Source organism: Panthera pardus, unplaced genomic scaffold, assembly GCF_024362965.1.
Source record: "Panthera pardus isolate Hobbes unplaced genomic scaffold, ASM2436296v1 HiC_scaffold_24, whole genome shotgun sequence".
NCBI lineage: Eukaryota > Metazoa > Chordata > Mammalia > Carnivora > Felidae > Panthera > Panthera pardus.
The window spans coordinates 104,816,885-104,833,405 of NW_026526810.1; the positions used below are offsets into that span (position 1 = coordinate 104,816,885).

At 32.2% G+C, this 16,521-nt stretch overlaps 1 protein-coding gene across 15 annotated transcripts in view; it reads left to right on the forward strand.

Moving 5' to 3' along the window:
• Positions 1-16,521, forward strand: part of GPHN (gephyrin) — a 609,447-nt gene that overhangs the window by 281,439 nt on the left and 311,487 nt on the right. For all 15 annotated transcript variants that reach the window (XM_019451514.2, XM_019451516.2, XM_019451519.2 and 12 more), the window contains exon 4: positions 8,591-8,683. In XM_019451514.2, coding sequence (XP_019307059.1) covers positions 8,591-8,683 — 93 coding nt within the window. The remainder of the gene's footprint in view (positions 1-8,590; positions 8,684-16,521) is intronic.

The following is a 16,521-nucleotide window of genomic DNA, read 5'->3' on the forward strand; positions in this document are numbered from 1 at the left end:
AGGTTTTCTCTCTACTACATTTCTGAGCATTTAGTCCATGCCCCTCCTTTTTTTTTCACCCACAACTTATGATTACCCATTGTATAACGTGGAATCATAATTTTCCTGATGACATTAGGACAATTTGATCTCTAGTTCTTGGCCCTCTTTGAAAAGATAGTTTAAGCCTACCTGTATTTTTGCTATTTTTTGCTGCCTATAAATAGATCAATGTTCTATTGTTCCTCTTACTAATTATTATGTAATAATTTATACAAAAATATTGGCTAAAATTCCACCAGAATACTATACTTTCTTTAACCTTACAAAAATGAATTTCCTCTATTTTTTTACTAATAGACATTAAAATTACATTGTAACACCTTAAGGATTTTTTTCCACTAATATTCTAACAAAAAACTGAACCACAGTGACAGTTATTACTGAGTCACTGTAAATCAGACCTTTTATATTCCACAAAGCACTAAATATCAATGAATGCAACTATTTCCAGATGGTTTTTGTTAAGGAGATTTTTAAGTAGAATTAAATTAATTATACAATATATGTTATCCATGCCTAATTATTTATCTGGTTTAACTCAGCCTGGAATAAAATGTTCAAAGATAAAGCCATATCATATACAAAACTTTGTCACAATTATATTACCGATATTTGAGAGAAGGTGATAGAATTTTGACAGAAATTTTTCTATTTCCTTTTCATTGTATAATTTCAACATGAAGATATATGCTCACATCACATTCTCACACTGGTATATACAGAAGCTGGTAATAAATAATATGGTTTGACCAATATCTTTGCTTCCTTAAGAAGTTTCATAATGTGCATGAATGTACACATGTGTGCATACAAACAGACATTTATTTTTTAAGTTTTTATTCTGTACCCAGAATGATAGTAGATGCTTTTCATGTTCTTGTTTACGTTATTGTTTTTAACAGTGACCCAAGTTTCAAAGAGTTTTAGTATCTTGTCTATGGAACCAAAGGTAGTTAGTCAACTGGAACTGGAAGAACAGACACCCAGGTCTGTCTTGCCCCAATCTTGTTCCCTTTCTGTTACCTTCTTCTACCCCAGTGCCTCACAGCTAGAAAATTTATAAAGGTAAACGTTGTTGTTTATAGATGAGAAAAACTAAAAGCAGAGTAAATATCAGTAGGGTTTTCAAATTAAAATATGCAGACTGTTGTGTAGACTTAGAATTCATTATAGTGAGCTTACTCATGACGTGTTGTAGAAATGAAAAAAAAAAAAAGTTAAAAATACCTGTGTGTGCATTGTGCATCTCTGTAAATGCATGTGTGTTTATTTATTTATAGAAATTTGTGTGAAAGGATGATTCACATAAATTTAAAATGGGCTATCTCTGCTAAATTTTTAATGACTTTCAATTCATTATACCTTTTATGTTGATTGAGTTATTTTTGTCTTTTTAATAAGCATGTTTTTTAGAATTATAAAAAAATCACAAAGAATATTCTCGTGGGGCCAAAAAATTAAAAATGGAATAAAAAATAGGAATAGGTTGAAATATAAAACATTTTTTTCACCAAATATCATTTCTAGAACCTACTTTACAATTATAAAACAGATGATATATTTAATCAAATTTCTTTCACATAGCCACTCATTTTGTTTTCATATTGCCTATTCTACAACAGTGAGTAGAATGGCTTTAAATGCCAAACTCATAGAGGTGGTACTAAATTTTATTGATAAATAAAATACCTAGTGCTTTAAGGGGAAGCTCTAGTCCAGTATAGCTCAGTAGCTCCTATCGAAAGACTCATCTGTTATCACAAATAGCAGTTATAAACTCTGAACTAAACAAAAAATAACCATCTGAAAACACTGGGTAGCAACCAAATGCAAGAAGATTCTGTCATTTGGAAGAAGGCTCTTGTTGAATACCCCATTTGTATAACTTTTATCCTGACAGTAGGTCCCGGTCTGGCGTATTTGGCAGCTAAAACCTACAAGCTTACTGGCTAGAAGAACAGAGTTTGGGACAAGCACAGATGCTTTAAACTGATGGAGGGGTGGGGATATCTTGGAAGGGAGAGAGCCAAAGAGAAGATCTTCAAATTCTATAAATAAGCCCCTTAGGTCTCTGGCTGACCTCTGAACCATGATAGTGCTGGGTAAACTACAAACACTGCAATTGGGACTAAAGGAACTTAACTGAATTTTGAATTGCCATCACTGTAGAGCAGACAGAGATTGCAGTTGAGTCTACCCAAGTCATCTGCTTACTAAAATAAAAACAAATCAACATTCCTCAAAGCAATATAACAAAACCTAGTGTTTCTTCAACATATCATTCAGCATGTCCAGAATACAGTCCAGAATTATTTAACGCATAAAGAAACAAAATGTGATCCATTCTCAAAAAAGATAATCAACTGACACGAACCCCAAGATGGCCCAGTTATTTCAATTAACAACGATTTTTAAAGCAGCTCTATAATCAGGCTCAAGGAGTAAAGGAAAATATGCTTGTAATGAATGAAGAGATATAAAATCTTTGCAGAAAAAATAGAAACAAAAAGAACCAAGTGAAAATTGTAGAACTGAAAAATACAATTGCTTTAAAGAGTTTTGAAAGTACCTTTTTATCTTTAATTTCAGGGTCCCACATGAACCAGTTTAAGATTAATGACAGTGCAATCATGTAATAAATGTATAGTTATTAAATAAAACTTTAAAGCATGTTGGATTAGCTTTTAAACCAGTAAGATTCATGCCTAGTTATTTGTGTTTGGAAAGTTTTGGTATTGTTTATTAGTGGAACTATACTGTAGGAATTATATGTAGAATAAGGGGAAAATGAAAATATTAATAATTGTTATTCAAAAAATAATCTTTGGGTACAGGATAGTGACCATACTAATGGTAATGTACTGTTTTTCCTTGGCAAATTTCTTAAGAAAGATTATCTATTGATTTAGAATTAATAATGGACAGTAGAATAGCTAGTTTTGGAGTTCAAAGCTCCCATTCCTCCATAGAAACACTGTGAAACAAACAGAAATTGTTAAAACCAACTTTTTCAGCACTCCATTTCAGAAAATAAAGTTTTATAATAACCAAGCCAACCCTGAATTAAGAATATTGATTTGTTTGGGGTGATAAAAGTTTTCAAAAATAGATAGTGGTGCCAATTGCACTATATTGTGAATGTAATGTGTAATGTCACTGAACTGTACGCTTAAAAATGGTTAAGATACAAGTTTTATTATATAACTTTTTTACCATGATAAACATTGTTTGAAAAAAAAATGCATGATGTACTGGTAAATGTTACAACATGTATGAAACTTGAAAACATTATGCTAAGTAAAAGAAGCCAGTTACAAAAGACCACATATTGTATGAATTCAATTTTGTGAATATCTAGAATAGGCAAATCCATAGAGACAGAAAGTAAATTTGTGGTTTCCTGGGCCCTCTCAGAGGTGTAGTGACTGCTAATATTTACCAGGTTTCTAATATTGCATTTCTCACATTTGGTGGATTCCTGAGGATTCCTATCAGAGTCATAGTCATAATGTGCTTGATTTATTATTCTATGGCTTTAATTACTTATTCCCAATTCTTCAGAGGTCCAGTCAATCTTGGACCAAGTGTTATGTCAGTAGAACCATCACCATTTATTCAGGTCACCTATTATATTAATCACTGAAGAATATCAATATGCATAAAATTTGGCTCTTAAGTTCAGGGAAGGCCTTAGGGAAAATAGAATAAAAAGGCCAAAAGAGTGTCTCTTCAATCCATTTAGCTCTGTAAATCATTTAATTATTCTGTTTTACAGAATCTTCCCTTTTAAAATATTTCAATTTTTGGCCTCTCAGAGTTAGTGATAAAAGGAGTACCATGAACCCTGACTCTACTTGGGTCTTCTAAGGTGATTAAAGTGGTGAAGAAGCTCACACTTAGGCCACTGTAACTCTGGCATAAATAATGTTGAAAAAATAACAAAAGAAACCATTTATTTACCAGTTACTATGTGTTAAGTACTCTGCCAAGTGTTTAATTTGCACCAGTGAGATTCCATCAATAGGAGCAAATCCTTGGTATTCTGTGAAGGAATTGAGTTTAGGTCCTCATCACAATACATTGTTCACATGCTATTGTGATGAGTACAAAATGTGGACCTGAGTTACACACTTCATTCAGAACAATATACTAGAGATACTTAAGCACAAAATAATTATTTTTGAATAAGTAGGCATGTGATGTAGTTACATCTACTTATTCCTATTTATTTCAAAAGTGAGAGGATTAATATATTGTTATCTAGTAAAGCTGAGAAAATTGTATTGATAAAAAGCATTTATAAAGTACAGAAAAAGCATTATCTGGAATAATAGTAATCTGCTATTCAAAACCATTTGACACAATAACTTGAGGATCTTTGCATTAATTAAGGTAAACAATAAATAGAACTCCAATCATTCACATTCTCTAAAATAACTTTATAAGCAGTACACACAGTATTTGAATAATATAGTATTTGATGTTTAAATGAATAGAATTAAACTGAAATTGGTTTAAAGATTAAGCTGTCAGTCCACTTGAGTAAAAGAGAAGCCCTGTTTCTCAGGAGGAAAATTATAAAATTAGCCTGAAAAGGCATTCTGGGTTGACACTTTTGGTGGTGTGAGAATAACAAAGAGTAACTTGAAATGCAACAAAATCCTGATTTGGGGATCTTCTCTAGATAGGAAGTGTTCTAAGGATTATATAAACATGACATGTACATTTTAAGAACATATGTTATAAATACATGTAATGTTTATATAAATGCAAATATAAAATAAGAATGTATGAAAAATAATGCATGGATACTCCTTGGATGAAAACACCTATTTACCTTGTTTCTACAATCCCCAGATATCCCAGGAACCCTTATACTTCTCATGTAAGTAATCACTTGCTAAGTGTGTTACTCTAGTAAATGATAACTATTGTTTGAGTTTGTTTTTTGAAGGTTTTGGTGAAAGCTTCAACTACATTAACAAATATTTGGGAAATAGGTTGATATTGTCTTAATGGAAAAAAATAGGTTTGGGGGAAGGTTTTAAAGAAATCTATTTTTAGAATGCTAATTTTAAAGTGATTTGGAGTAGATTCTCAAAGCCAGAAAGGACCAGAGAGGGAGATTTCTAGTTCAGATAACATAATTGAAGATGAGATAACAGACAAGGGATGGGAGAATCTGCCTAGAAAAATAAGTGAGAAGTTAAGCTAATTTAGTAGACAATTTTGGGGAAAAGACATGAAAGAAGATCTTAGGAAAATTTTCCTAAAATATAAAAGCATGCTTAAGTTAAGATACTTAACTTAAACTGCTTGCATTATGCATTAAGTTAAGATACTTAACTTAAACTGCTTGCATTATGTTATTTTGTTAATGGAAATGGTATTTCTGTCATTTATGAAAACTAATAACTGCACACTTAAAAACTAGGAAACAATATCCCTATCCATTTAAAAATGTTCCCTTAGAAAAGTTTTAGTGGATTTTTGAACACATTTGTTAAATATATTTTAATTTTTTTTGATGTTTATTTAATTTTGAGAGAAGACAGAACTCAAGTGGGGGAGGGGCAGAGAGAGAGGGTGAGGCGCAGAATCTGAAGCAGTCTCCATGCTCTGAGCTGTCAGCACAGAGCCCAATGTGAGGCTCAAACTCAAGATCTGTGAGATCATGACCTGAGCTGAAGTCAGACGCTTAACCAACTGAGCCACACAGTCGCCCCAAAACAAAAGCTATTTTAAATATTATGTCATCTTTAAATATCTTTTTGTGTGGCATGCTGAATATTTTTTAGCATAACATTCAGAATTTGCTTTACGTATACAGATATATGATCAGAATTTTGGAAATCACTTTTATAGAGGAGGAGGCATGTAAACAAGTAAATTTCAGTAAAATATGAAGAGTGCTATCCCAAAGGGATGCCTGGTAATACAAGGAATAAATTGCCTGGAGGAGTCAGTGGAGACTACTGACATGTCCTAAAGCTGTGTCTCATTAAGTATAGATAGGAATTTCTTAGGTGGTTATATCAGATTCTTTAATAAACCAAAGAAAATATAACATTTCTCAAATGGTTTTATATTGGTGAGGTCTACTTAATTCAGTGATTCATGTTTCCATCAATAAATGTAGAGAAAAGAAAAAATATCTATTGTAATAGATGAGTATGAGACTCTAGGTAGATGTCCGAATGGTGGCTCTATTACTGTCCCATTTTTCTCTTTTGGGGGTTCTCTAGTCTTGGGCAAGAGAAAAATATTGCTTAAAATCTCTGTAATGATGGTTTTCATTCTGGTCACGGTAAAGAAAATGTTATATATTCATAAATACCTGTAATATCTGTAAAACAGTTTTCTTAAGATGATCATACCTCTTTCATAGCACTAACCATGATATGTTGATGTGCCATATTGTTCATACCTCTGAGATCTTTGACATCAAGGCCATTTGTCTTACATTTTTTTTCATTCTCACATTTTCCTGGCCCATACTAGGCATTGTTATGTTTCTTAAACTGAATGATTAAAATTGAGTCTTCATGGCAATTTATTTAAACCTAATTCACATCAGGTTTACTTTCAAAGCTGTTTTGAAGATTCTTGTAAAGGATGTGTAGACTTATGACTAATAAAATACAATAAAATATAAATTGAAAACAGCAGGAGGATGCAAAGATGCTAACTAGGAAAGTAATTTTATATGTACTGTATTGTTCCATTGAAACCACCACAAGACTTTGTGTCTTACAACAATGATTTATTATTTCTCACAAATCTGTGGGTTTGCTGGGCTTAGCTGAGTGTATCTTTTTCTGGTCTTACTTGGGGGTCATTCATGTGGCTGAAATAATTGGTCGACTCAACTGAGGCTCACTTAGGTGTCTCACTCAGATGGCCTCACTCGGGTGTCTGGGCCCTTGGTGCTTTCTATTCTGCTAAGCTTTCTCTCTACATGTTTTCTCTTCATTCCATTATTTAGACTGGACTTCCTTTCATGGTAAGAGAAGTTTACCAAAAGAGTGAAGGTAGAGGATTTGAGGCCTTTTGAGACCTAACCTTCAGAACTCATATACCATAATTTCTGCCCTGATCAGAGGTACAAGTCTGGCCCAGATGCAGAATTGGTGAAAATAGACTCTACCTCTTGACAGGAGGATTTATAAAGAATATGTGGTTATATTTAACCTACCACAGTATAGAATATGTATAGTTGTTGAGTATAAAATTTATTTCTGAGCTGGCTGAAAATTGAGGAAAAAATGAGACATTAAGGTTCTGGCTATCTAAATAAAGAACAAATACCAGAAAGTTCAATTTGTAAAATTCTTTTATTTTTTAATAATACATACAGATTTTAAAGAATTTGAAAATTCAAAAGAAAATAAAAAGGAATTAAAATGTACTTCACATCTATCCAGAAATAACCATTATTAAAGTTGTAAAACATTTCATCTATCAATGCCTATGTTATAGATAGAAGAATGGATAGATGTTTAACTGAAAGTGAAAGAAACAGCTATGCAAAACCAGGATAGTACTCTCAAGCTAATACAGAGGCATTTTATTTCGTTTAAATAGAAAAAAAAGTGAATGTCAGAGCATAAGAGATACTACATGCTAAACAGAGATCTTTCTCTAACGTTTAAAAATAAGGAAAATTATTAAGTTACAGTCCTATTTTTTACCCTTTTTTAATTTTTTTTAACTTTTTTAATGTTTATTTTGAGAGAGAGACAGAGAGTGAGCAGGGGAGGGACAGAGAAGGGGGGAGACACAGAATCCAAAGTAGGCTCCAGGCTCTGAGCTGCCAGCACAGAGCCCAACGCAGGGCTTGAACCCACAAACTGTCAGATTGTGACCTGGGCCCAAAGTTGGACGCTTAACCGACTGAGCCACCCAGGCACCCCTACTCTCTTCTTAAACCTTAGACACAGTTGGTTGAACCACTGCTCAGAAAGATCAGGATATTAGCACTATTATATTACCTATCCTCTTCATACCTCCAAGTGTCTGGTTATTATATAGTTATAAAAACAAAATCTTGATCGAACAATATCCAACCTTCACACCAAACTTATTTCACAAACCATTGCAGATATGTGGAAAGAAAGATAAAGTTATTCCAGACTATCAGATCTGAACAGACTTAACCAGAGAAAAATGGAAAAATCAAAAAACCAGAGTCCATTTATAATGTTTATTGGAATGCTCTGTTTTTCCCTCTGAGATTTTATCAAATATCCAACATTAGGCTTTTTTATAAGCTCTTAATTTCTGATATTTCCTGTGTTTCATTTTTTCTTCATTTATTTTAAAAATTTGATGCTTCCTTTATTTTTATACTGCATAAAATAAATACAGAAATAGCAATGTGTTTTGATCAATAGTAAATATGTTCCATGAACTGTGCTTCAGAATTTCGTGTTGATTGCTGAGCTAAATGTGTGTTTCTTCACGGGTATATAAAGTATTTGAGTATGTGGATGTTTTGAGTGGGCAGGTAAGTTCTTCTGCATGTGACAATACTATTGTTTTCTTTCAGGAAACCCTGATAGATTGGTGTGATGAAAAGGAACTTAATTTGATATTAACAACTGGAGGAACAGGGTTTGCACCACGAGATGTCACTCCAGAGGTGAGATAGTCTGTACCTTTCTTTTTTCAAGGAGTAGGCTATTCATTTTATTTTTCATCTTTTTTTACTATGTTTTATATTACTTTTATAATGTTGCTAGGCAGAACAGAAGACTTGTGGTTCTAAGAATGTAAAAACTGTTCTGTGGAAGCATTGTTATATAAAAAATGTTTTTTGACTACTTTTCTTTGGACTTATACTAGACATGATATAAAATGAGGAAGATTGAACTGGTCCAGAAAGTAATTTTGCATTTGTTCAGTGGACTGTGATATAAGCTGAACTTCAGACATATTGCCAAAGGAGGTGATAGCAGAACTCTGATTCTTAGCATGGCATCTGGTCTAATGTGTTTTATTAATGTAATTCAAAATGTATCTGATATCTCTGTTCTTCAGATACCCTTGTCATTGGTCTCAAAGCACAGGAAATTGTGATAGAATACATATACCAAATTTATAGTACTTTCGAAGAGAAAGGGTTCCATATTCCATAATTTTAATATGAATTTAAATGCAGAATTTAATAAGCCAAAGCAGAATTAATATCTAGGCTTTATGCCACAAGAATCACCTTACACCTTTGCATAAGTAGAAAAATTAAGGGAGAAAATGAAGAGTAGGCAGTGCTCAGTGATACAGTAGAAAGAGTCTTTTTTCTTTTTAAGGAAGCCATAAACCTCAGAGTCATATGCAAACTTATATCACCACTTGTGATATTGTTTTCTTTACCTCCCAAAAAAATGTTTGCTGACTGAATTTCAACTTAATATTAAGTACGTCCTTCTATTTTCAAACCAGAATACAATTTTATCTACTGTTTATTTAACAGCAAGATACTTTTACTCTGCATCTATTAAATATTTACTGTCCTTCTTACTCTACTGTAGTGGTTTTCAAACTTTAGCCTGCACCACAGTCAAGCTGAGGATTTATCAAAACAGATTATTGGACCCACCCACAGAGTTTCTGATTTAGTAAATCTGCAGTGGGTCCCAAGAATTTGTATTTCTAACAAGGTGATGCAGATGTTGCTGGTCTACAGACCATACTTTCAGACTTTGAAAACCACTGTTCTAGGATATGAAAATGGACATTTTTTTAAACAAAGTGTAAAATATTTACTGTTCTATGTAAAAATCATGACAGAATTTTTTGGATATTATTCTAATTTTAGACTTATAAATATAAAATGGTTTGCTTTTAAAGCAATCAGAATAGAGTTATATTGGGAAGGTTAATTTCAAGTGCTCAGAAAAGAAATCATTCTTACATAATTAGTTTAGCTTCTGAATCTTATGGGGAAATGGTCCTTTGGCCAATTTTTACATTTCTTTTAAACTGTGAGACCAACTTAAAAAGTACAATTGAAGGGAAACCATCTCCTATAGAGGTGTGTCTGTGTTTTGTTTGTAAGAAAATTGCATACATATGTGAAGACCTTGATTTTTGGAGTTTGTTGTGTTAAGTATTTGAAGTAAATGGCCTTGGGTTTATATGTCCCTGTTATTTGTGTGATGGTTTGAGATTTTCATACTATTTATTTTTATTACAGAAAAAAACAGAAAAAAGTTACTATAGAATTTATATCAGATAACAACATTGTTTTTAATTGGGAGGGAATGCTTTGCACACAAAGTTAAGTATTTTGTTTTCTGTGGAGTGTCAAGTTAATACCAAAATGCTAGGTTGAAAATGTAAACCTTTGAATTTTGGCTCTGCTACTAACAGGGTGACCATAGACTAATTACTGAACTACTCTGTGCCTCAGTTTCCTATAAAGTGAGGTAAACGAAAGTACCTACCTACTGGGAGATGTGAGGATCCAGTGAGAACTATTTCTGGCATTTTAGTAAGTGCTGTATATGCAAGGATTAACTTATAAGGGTTAATTTTTTAATTATTATTATTAGTTGCTACCTAAACACTAAGTGGACAAATTTGGTAGTATTTTTTTGTATGTAACTACCAAAAGGACGAAAACAGTGTTATGGTAGATTTAAAGTGTATCGATGAAATCTTTATAATCTTGTTAAATTATTTTTTGAATTTTGATATAGTAAGCTTCATATTTTATCTTTCTCATCTTCATGTGAAATAGAGGTTTAAAATTCTACCATTTTAATATCTGTCTATCCCATCCATTTTTTTTAGTGCCATTAATTGACAAGAGTCTCTTTCCCTGACCTTGTATGTCTCATTATATCTGAAATTAAGAAACCTTTATCCCTAAATGAAGTCTTTTTTTTTTAACATTTATTTATTTTTGAGACAGAGAGAGAGAGCATGAACAGGGGAGGGTCAGAGAAAGAGGGAGACACAGAATCTGAAACAGGCTCCAGGCTCTGAGCTGTCAGCACAGAGCCCAACGCAAGGCTCGAACCCAGGGACCGCGAGATCATGACCTGAGCCGAAGTCAGACGCTTAACCGACTGAGCCACCCAGGCGCCCCTTAAATGAAGTCTTTTAGTTAACTGAAAATCTTAGAGATGTTTTTTAAATATATTTTTAATATTTATTTATTTTGAGAGAGAGAGAGAGCGCGCATGTGCACACACATGCATGCGTGACCAGGAGAGGCGCTGAGAGAGAGGGAGAGAGACTCATAGCTGACAGCTGTCAGCACAGAACCCACATCAGGTCTCAATCTCACAAACCGTCAGACCATGACCTGAGCTAAAATCAAGAGTCAGTTTCTTAACGAAGTGAGTCATCCAGGTGCCCCTTAGAGGTGCTCTTAAATTCTTATATGTGCCTATAACAACTACCTGTGTAGAACTGTATTAGGGTGGTTTTTTTTTAATGAGTTAAAAATATACATAAATAAGTCTTTTTAATATCTTTTTTTTGAGAGTAGGTAACTTAGCTGATTGTAAATATCTTGATTCTTAATAGGTTCACTTTACTACATATCTTTTTTACATATACGTATGGTATGATTATCTACAGCAAAGTCCTTAGAACTGTTATGCCTTTGAAAAATAAACAAACATGAAAGCAATGTAAGGCCAACCAGAAATAATTCTACTGATTTCCCATTTTCTCTACACACTTTAATACTTGCCATTCTTCTGATATCTAAAATACAACACAGGGATATCTTCTAGGAATCCATAAATATAATTTGAGTTCTGTCATAATACAGTTATTTGTCTTTAACATGTCTTAGATAGTTGTGCCTGAAAAATGAAGTAACTATTTCTAGACTACATTTAACTATGTACAGTTTACAGTTGCAAAACTTTTTAAATAGTGAGAAGTTATAGAAAACACAAATATTAATTATTAAGGTAAAATAATAAAACTTCTCTATTAAGGTACTAATGTTTTATAGTCGGTAATTGACAATTGGCTTAATCTACAAACACAAAGGACAAGTGTTTGTGGAATATGTGTGTTAGGGAAAAAACTGGATTCCTCCAAAACTGGATAAATGAAATAAAGCAATCTAAACTTAGTGTCAGTGGGTATGAACCCAAGAGAACATGAAGTTTATAGACTTGGGTTTCTTTCCAAGTATATTAAAAGAAAAGTGGAATAGCAAGTTCAGTAAAGTATGTCCTGTTTCCTTTGTTCATATATAGAAATAAGAATTGATTTTCCTAAATTATGAGATTGTTTCTATTTTTAGGCCCTGTGGCTTAGAATATGATTCATCTGATATTTACATGCCGGCTGACCTGCTCCCTGCCTCTAATAAATATGAGATACTATCAAAGCTTATATATAATAGCGTAATAATCTACTCCCTTCAACTTTTTAGACTTATTTTGATATGAAAATCTTCATTTTTTAAGAATAATTTTTATTTTCTCTGATCTGACAAAGGTTGGATAATCTGTTGGCATTGGTGAATGCTAGTAATTATAAAATTCCATAGAACTTAAGAATTCAGGGTTGCCTGGGTGACTCAGTCAGTTAAAGCGTCAACCCTTGGTTTTGGCTCAGGTCATGATCTCACGGTTTGTGAGTTTCAGCCCCACATTAGACTCTGCGCTGGTAGCATGGAACCTGCTTGGGATTCTCTCCCTCACCCCCTCCCTCTCACTCTCCTTCTCTCTCTGCCACTCCCCCACTTGTGAGCATGAGTACATGCTCTTCCCCCACTCACTAAATAAATAAACATTTTTTAAAAGAACATAAGAATTCATTACTGTGTAAAGTATTATCTCATCATGTCCCATTATCAGTTGAAAACAACTTATGTCCAAAATAGAAATTGTTATTTATTTTTATTTTTTTTATTATTATTTTTTTGAAATTGTTATTTAAAGAATCTTATTATTCGTAAAAAGTATAATTAAGGACATATTACTGAGGTCAAGCCCTTTTTTACACATAAATTCTAGAAGAGAATAAAAGATCGAGAAGCACTAAAAAATGTGTATGTATAATTAACAAGCAATTTTTGATGACATGTTATGGTAAATTAGAAAATGTTAAATTATTTAATATAATTTAAGTATATATAAATATATATATTTAAACAGAAGCCCAGCATACATCTTAGTTCTCATTCATTCATCACTTTTTATTTTTAATCCTTAATATGTATGCATTGCCATACTTGCTGGGTGCTGGAGTTAAAAAATGAATAAGGCATGGTCCTTATTCTTAAGAATTCTAAATATGTTACAGGAGTCAGCAAATGAGGCATATAGGCCAAATCCAGCCTGCCTTTTTGTTTTGGTTTGATTTGGTTTGGTTTTTGTATGTGGCTTGTAAGCTAAGAATGGATTTTGTATTTTTAAATGGCTGAAAAAATCAAAAGGAGAATAGTATTTTGTGGCACATGAAAATTATTTGAAGTTTAAGTTTCAGTGTCCTTTATAAATGAAGTTTTTTTGGAACACAGCTACGCTCATTCCTTTGTGTATTGCTTGTGGCTACAGCAACAGAGTTAAAATTTGCAACCAAAACCTTATAGCCTGCAAAGCCTGAAATATTTACCATCTGACCTTTTGCAGAAAAAGTTTGTTGACCCCTGGTCTATTGGATGACAATGTCTTCTTTACTCACATATTTTAGGAACTTTGTTAAAAATTGATTTTTATCTTTTTCTCTTTAGTAATCTGAAATGATAACTGGGTTTCATTTCTTAAATGTTTAATTTTAGAAGGAGCAAAGAAAAATGCTTTTCTGCCATAATGAAGTATATTGCCACATTGTCTCAATATACAGTATAACATAAGTAAAAGATCCCTTATTCTAAAAGTATATAAAATTTTGAACTTCTAAACTGATCAAAGTAATGGATTTATTATACATTAAATAAAATCTCACTCTTAAAAATTTTTCGAACTGTTGTTCTTAGCAGTACCTTCTAACAAGTGTCCTGATATAATTGGGCATGATGAAATAATCAAGCAAAAGGAGAAATAGCAAAAATTTCAGGAAACTGTAAATTTTGATATAAGGGATATTCATTTAAAAGGATTCTTATGGTTCATTATGGAATTGAAGAAGCATCTGACAAAATGACCAATGCTAAAGGGAACAGAATACTGAAAATTTGGTACAAAGGATGTTTTTCTAGGAAAAGGTTATGAATTCTAGAAGGCATATTCTGTTTATAGTCTATAGTATTTATATTTTTTTGGAACAAATTACTATCTAATCCTTTCTACAAATATTTTCCATTTAAGTTATTGGAAATTTTTTCACAAAAATCTCAAATCAAAGAAAATTTTTTTTATTTTATAAAATTTGTTTTATAATCAATTTGTCAGAATTCATGTATTTCATCATTTTAGGTGTGAGTGTATTGTAAGCCAGGTATCATTTTATGCAGTCATTAGCCATTTTTCTTTCTTGATTATAATGCTTCAAAAATAACAATACTCTGTAAGTAAAATGAAGGAGACATCCTTGACCTGAGTTACTGACTATATACATTAATGATTCTCAATTTGTGACTTGTGAAAATCAGTGAGAACTGACATTTAACAGCTTCACCTAAAACTTAACATCAGACATTTTGACAGAAAAATTCCTGTATTATACCAAAAAATATCATATCTAATAATTTCTGTTTTCGAAAGAAAATTTAATCACTAACACAGGTTGATTAAATTATATCGTTTTCAAGTATATATGATACTCTTCAGGAAACATGGATTCTTTCCCTGGAAAAATATCATATACTGATATTCTAAAACTCTATGAATATTAGGGTTTATTTTGTAGTGCTATGATTGTTTTTTACTAAAATAAAATACCTGTCGTATGTGCTAAAGCTAAATATAACTGTATTGAACTAGGATTTTTTTGAACTAAAATTGTTCTGTATCAATAGGGTAACTGAACAATATGAAATTGATAAAGCAGAATATCAGAAACCCTTGCACTTGAAACATTTCAAACTAGATTGAATAAAATATATCACTCTTCTGTGGTCAGATATGGCTGTAATTTATGCCATTTTAATCTCTTCCTTTAATTTTTATGAAATAGCCCAGGACATAAGAAATATGTTTCCATGTCTTTGTCTTAACATGTTGGGATACACTAACACCATAGAGTCAGATAGACCTGAATTTAAATCCCAACTCTACCACTGTGAAATTAAGGCAAATTAACATGTTCAAACTTCACTTTTTTCATTTACTAAATTAGCTAATGCCTACCTCTCAAGGTTGTTGTTTCTAGTGGTTGAGATAATAAAGGTAGCCAATAATAATAACTAACATTTATATATAGCACTTACTATGTGTTAGCAGCTGTTTTAAGCATATGTTAATTAATTTAGTCTTCAAAATAACCATACGAGGTATGTGGTTTACATCTATTTTATAGGTGGAGAAACTGAGACACAGATCAATTAATTGACTTGTCCAGGGTTATCCAAACTAGTGACAATAATGCATGTAAAATGATCTAGTATAAAACCTGGCACCTTTGTAGATGTTTGGTAAATGTTTATTTTCTTTCTACCTTTTTCTTCCTCATTTAATTAATATTATCTATTACTTCCAATTAGATTTGACACCCCCAAATATTTCTCCTACTAACCCTTGTACCTCAGGTATCTATTGTTAGCTACTAACATATCTCATGGATAGTCTAAAAAATAAAGATATCAGTCAACATTTCCCCACTACTACTTTCAGGCATGAGACAAAGGAATAAGATTAAGAATTTTTATAGTGTAAATGATATGAGGAATGTGGAGTATTAGTGCAGTTGCGTTAAGTACCTCTTTATATCCTACCTGAACCTGTTTATTTTGTTTAGGTCCCTAATTCCTCTGTAGTTTAAACTTCTTGGAATTTGGCTTGGAAAAGCTGAGATATATGAGATTCAGGGTAGCTTTTTTATAATAGCTCACTTTATTCTGGGGTTTATAATTATTTTGCAGTATCCATTAAAAAGCAGTATATGTCTCAGAGCATAGGCACATTTAGGAGCTACCAGTTTGCTAAAAATTAAAGCGTTTATAGTTTTTCTTAGTTTAACAAGTATTATTTTAACAAGTAATAGTTTAACAAGTATTTATCAAGCACCTTGAGCTTCACTGAGTGAGTGCTAATGTACATGTACTCCCCAAATAGTCACCTGACAAATCAAGACACTATAAATCTAGTATCAGAAATGTTCAGCCAGAAGATTTCTTTAAAGAGGACGATTAAGAGAAAGCTAATTAATCAGTAAAAATTTTGTACAAGTAGAATTTAAGCTAAAATTGAAGGAGAGAAATAGGATTCAGATTAGGAAAGAAGAGGACATTACTAATGGGAGTAAAGAAGAAAGGGAAACGTGCGATCAAACTACAGAGAAAGATAAAATTAAGAAAATCTTCCTGGCTAGAGAAGAGGATTCATTTTACATAGAAGGATGGAT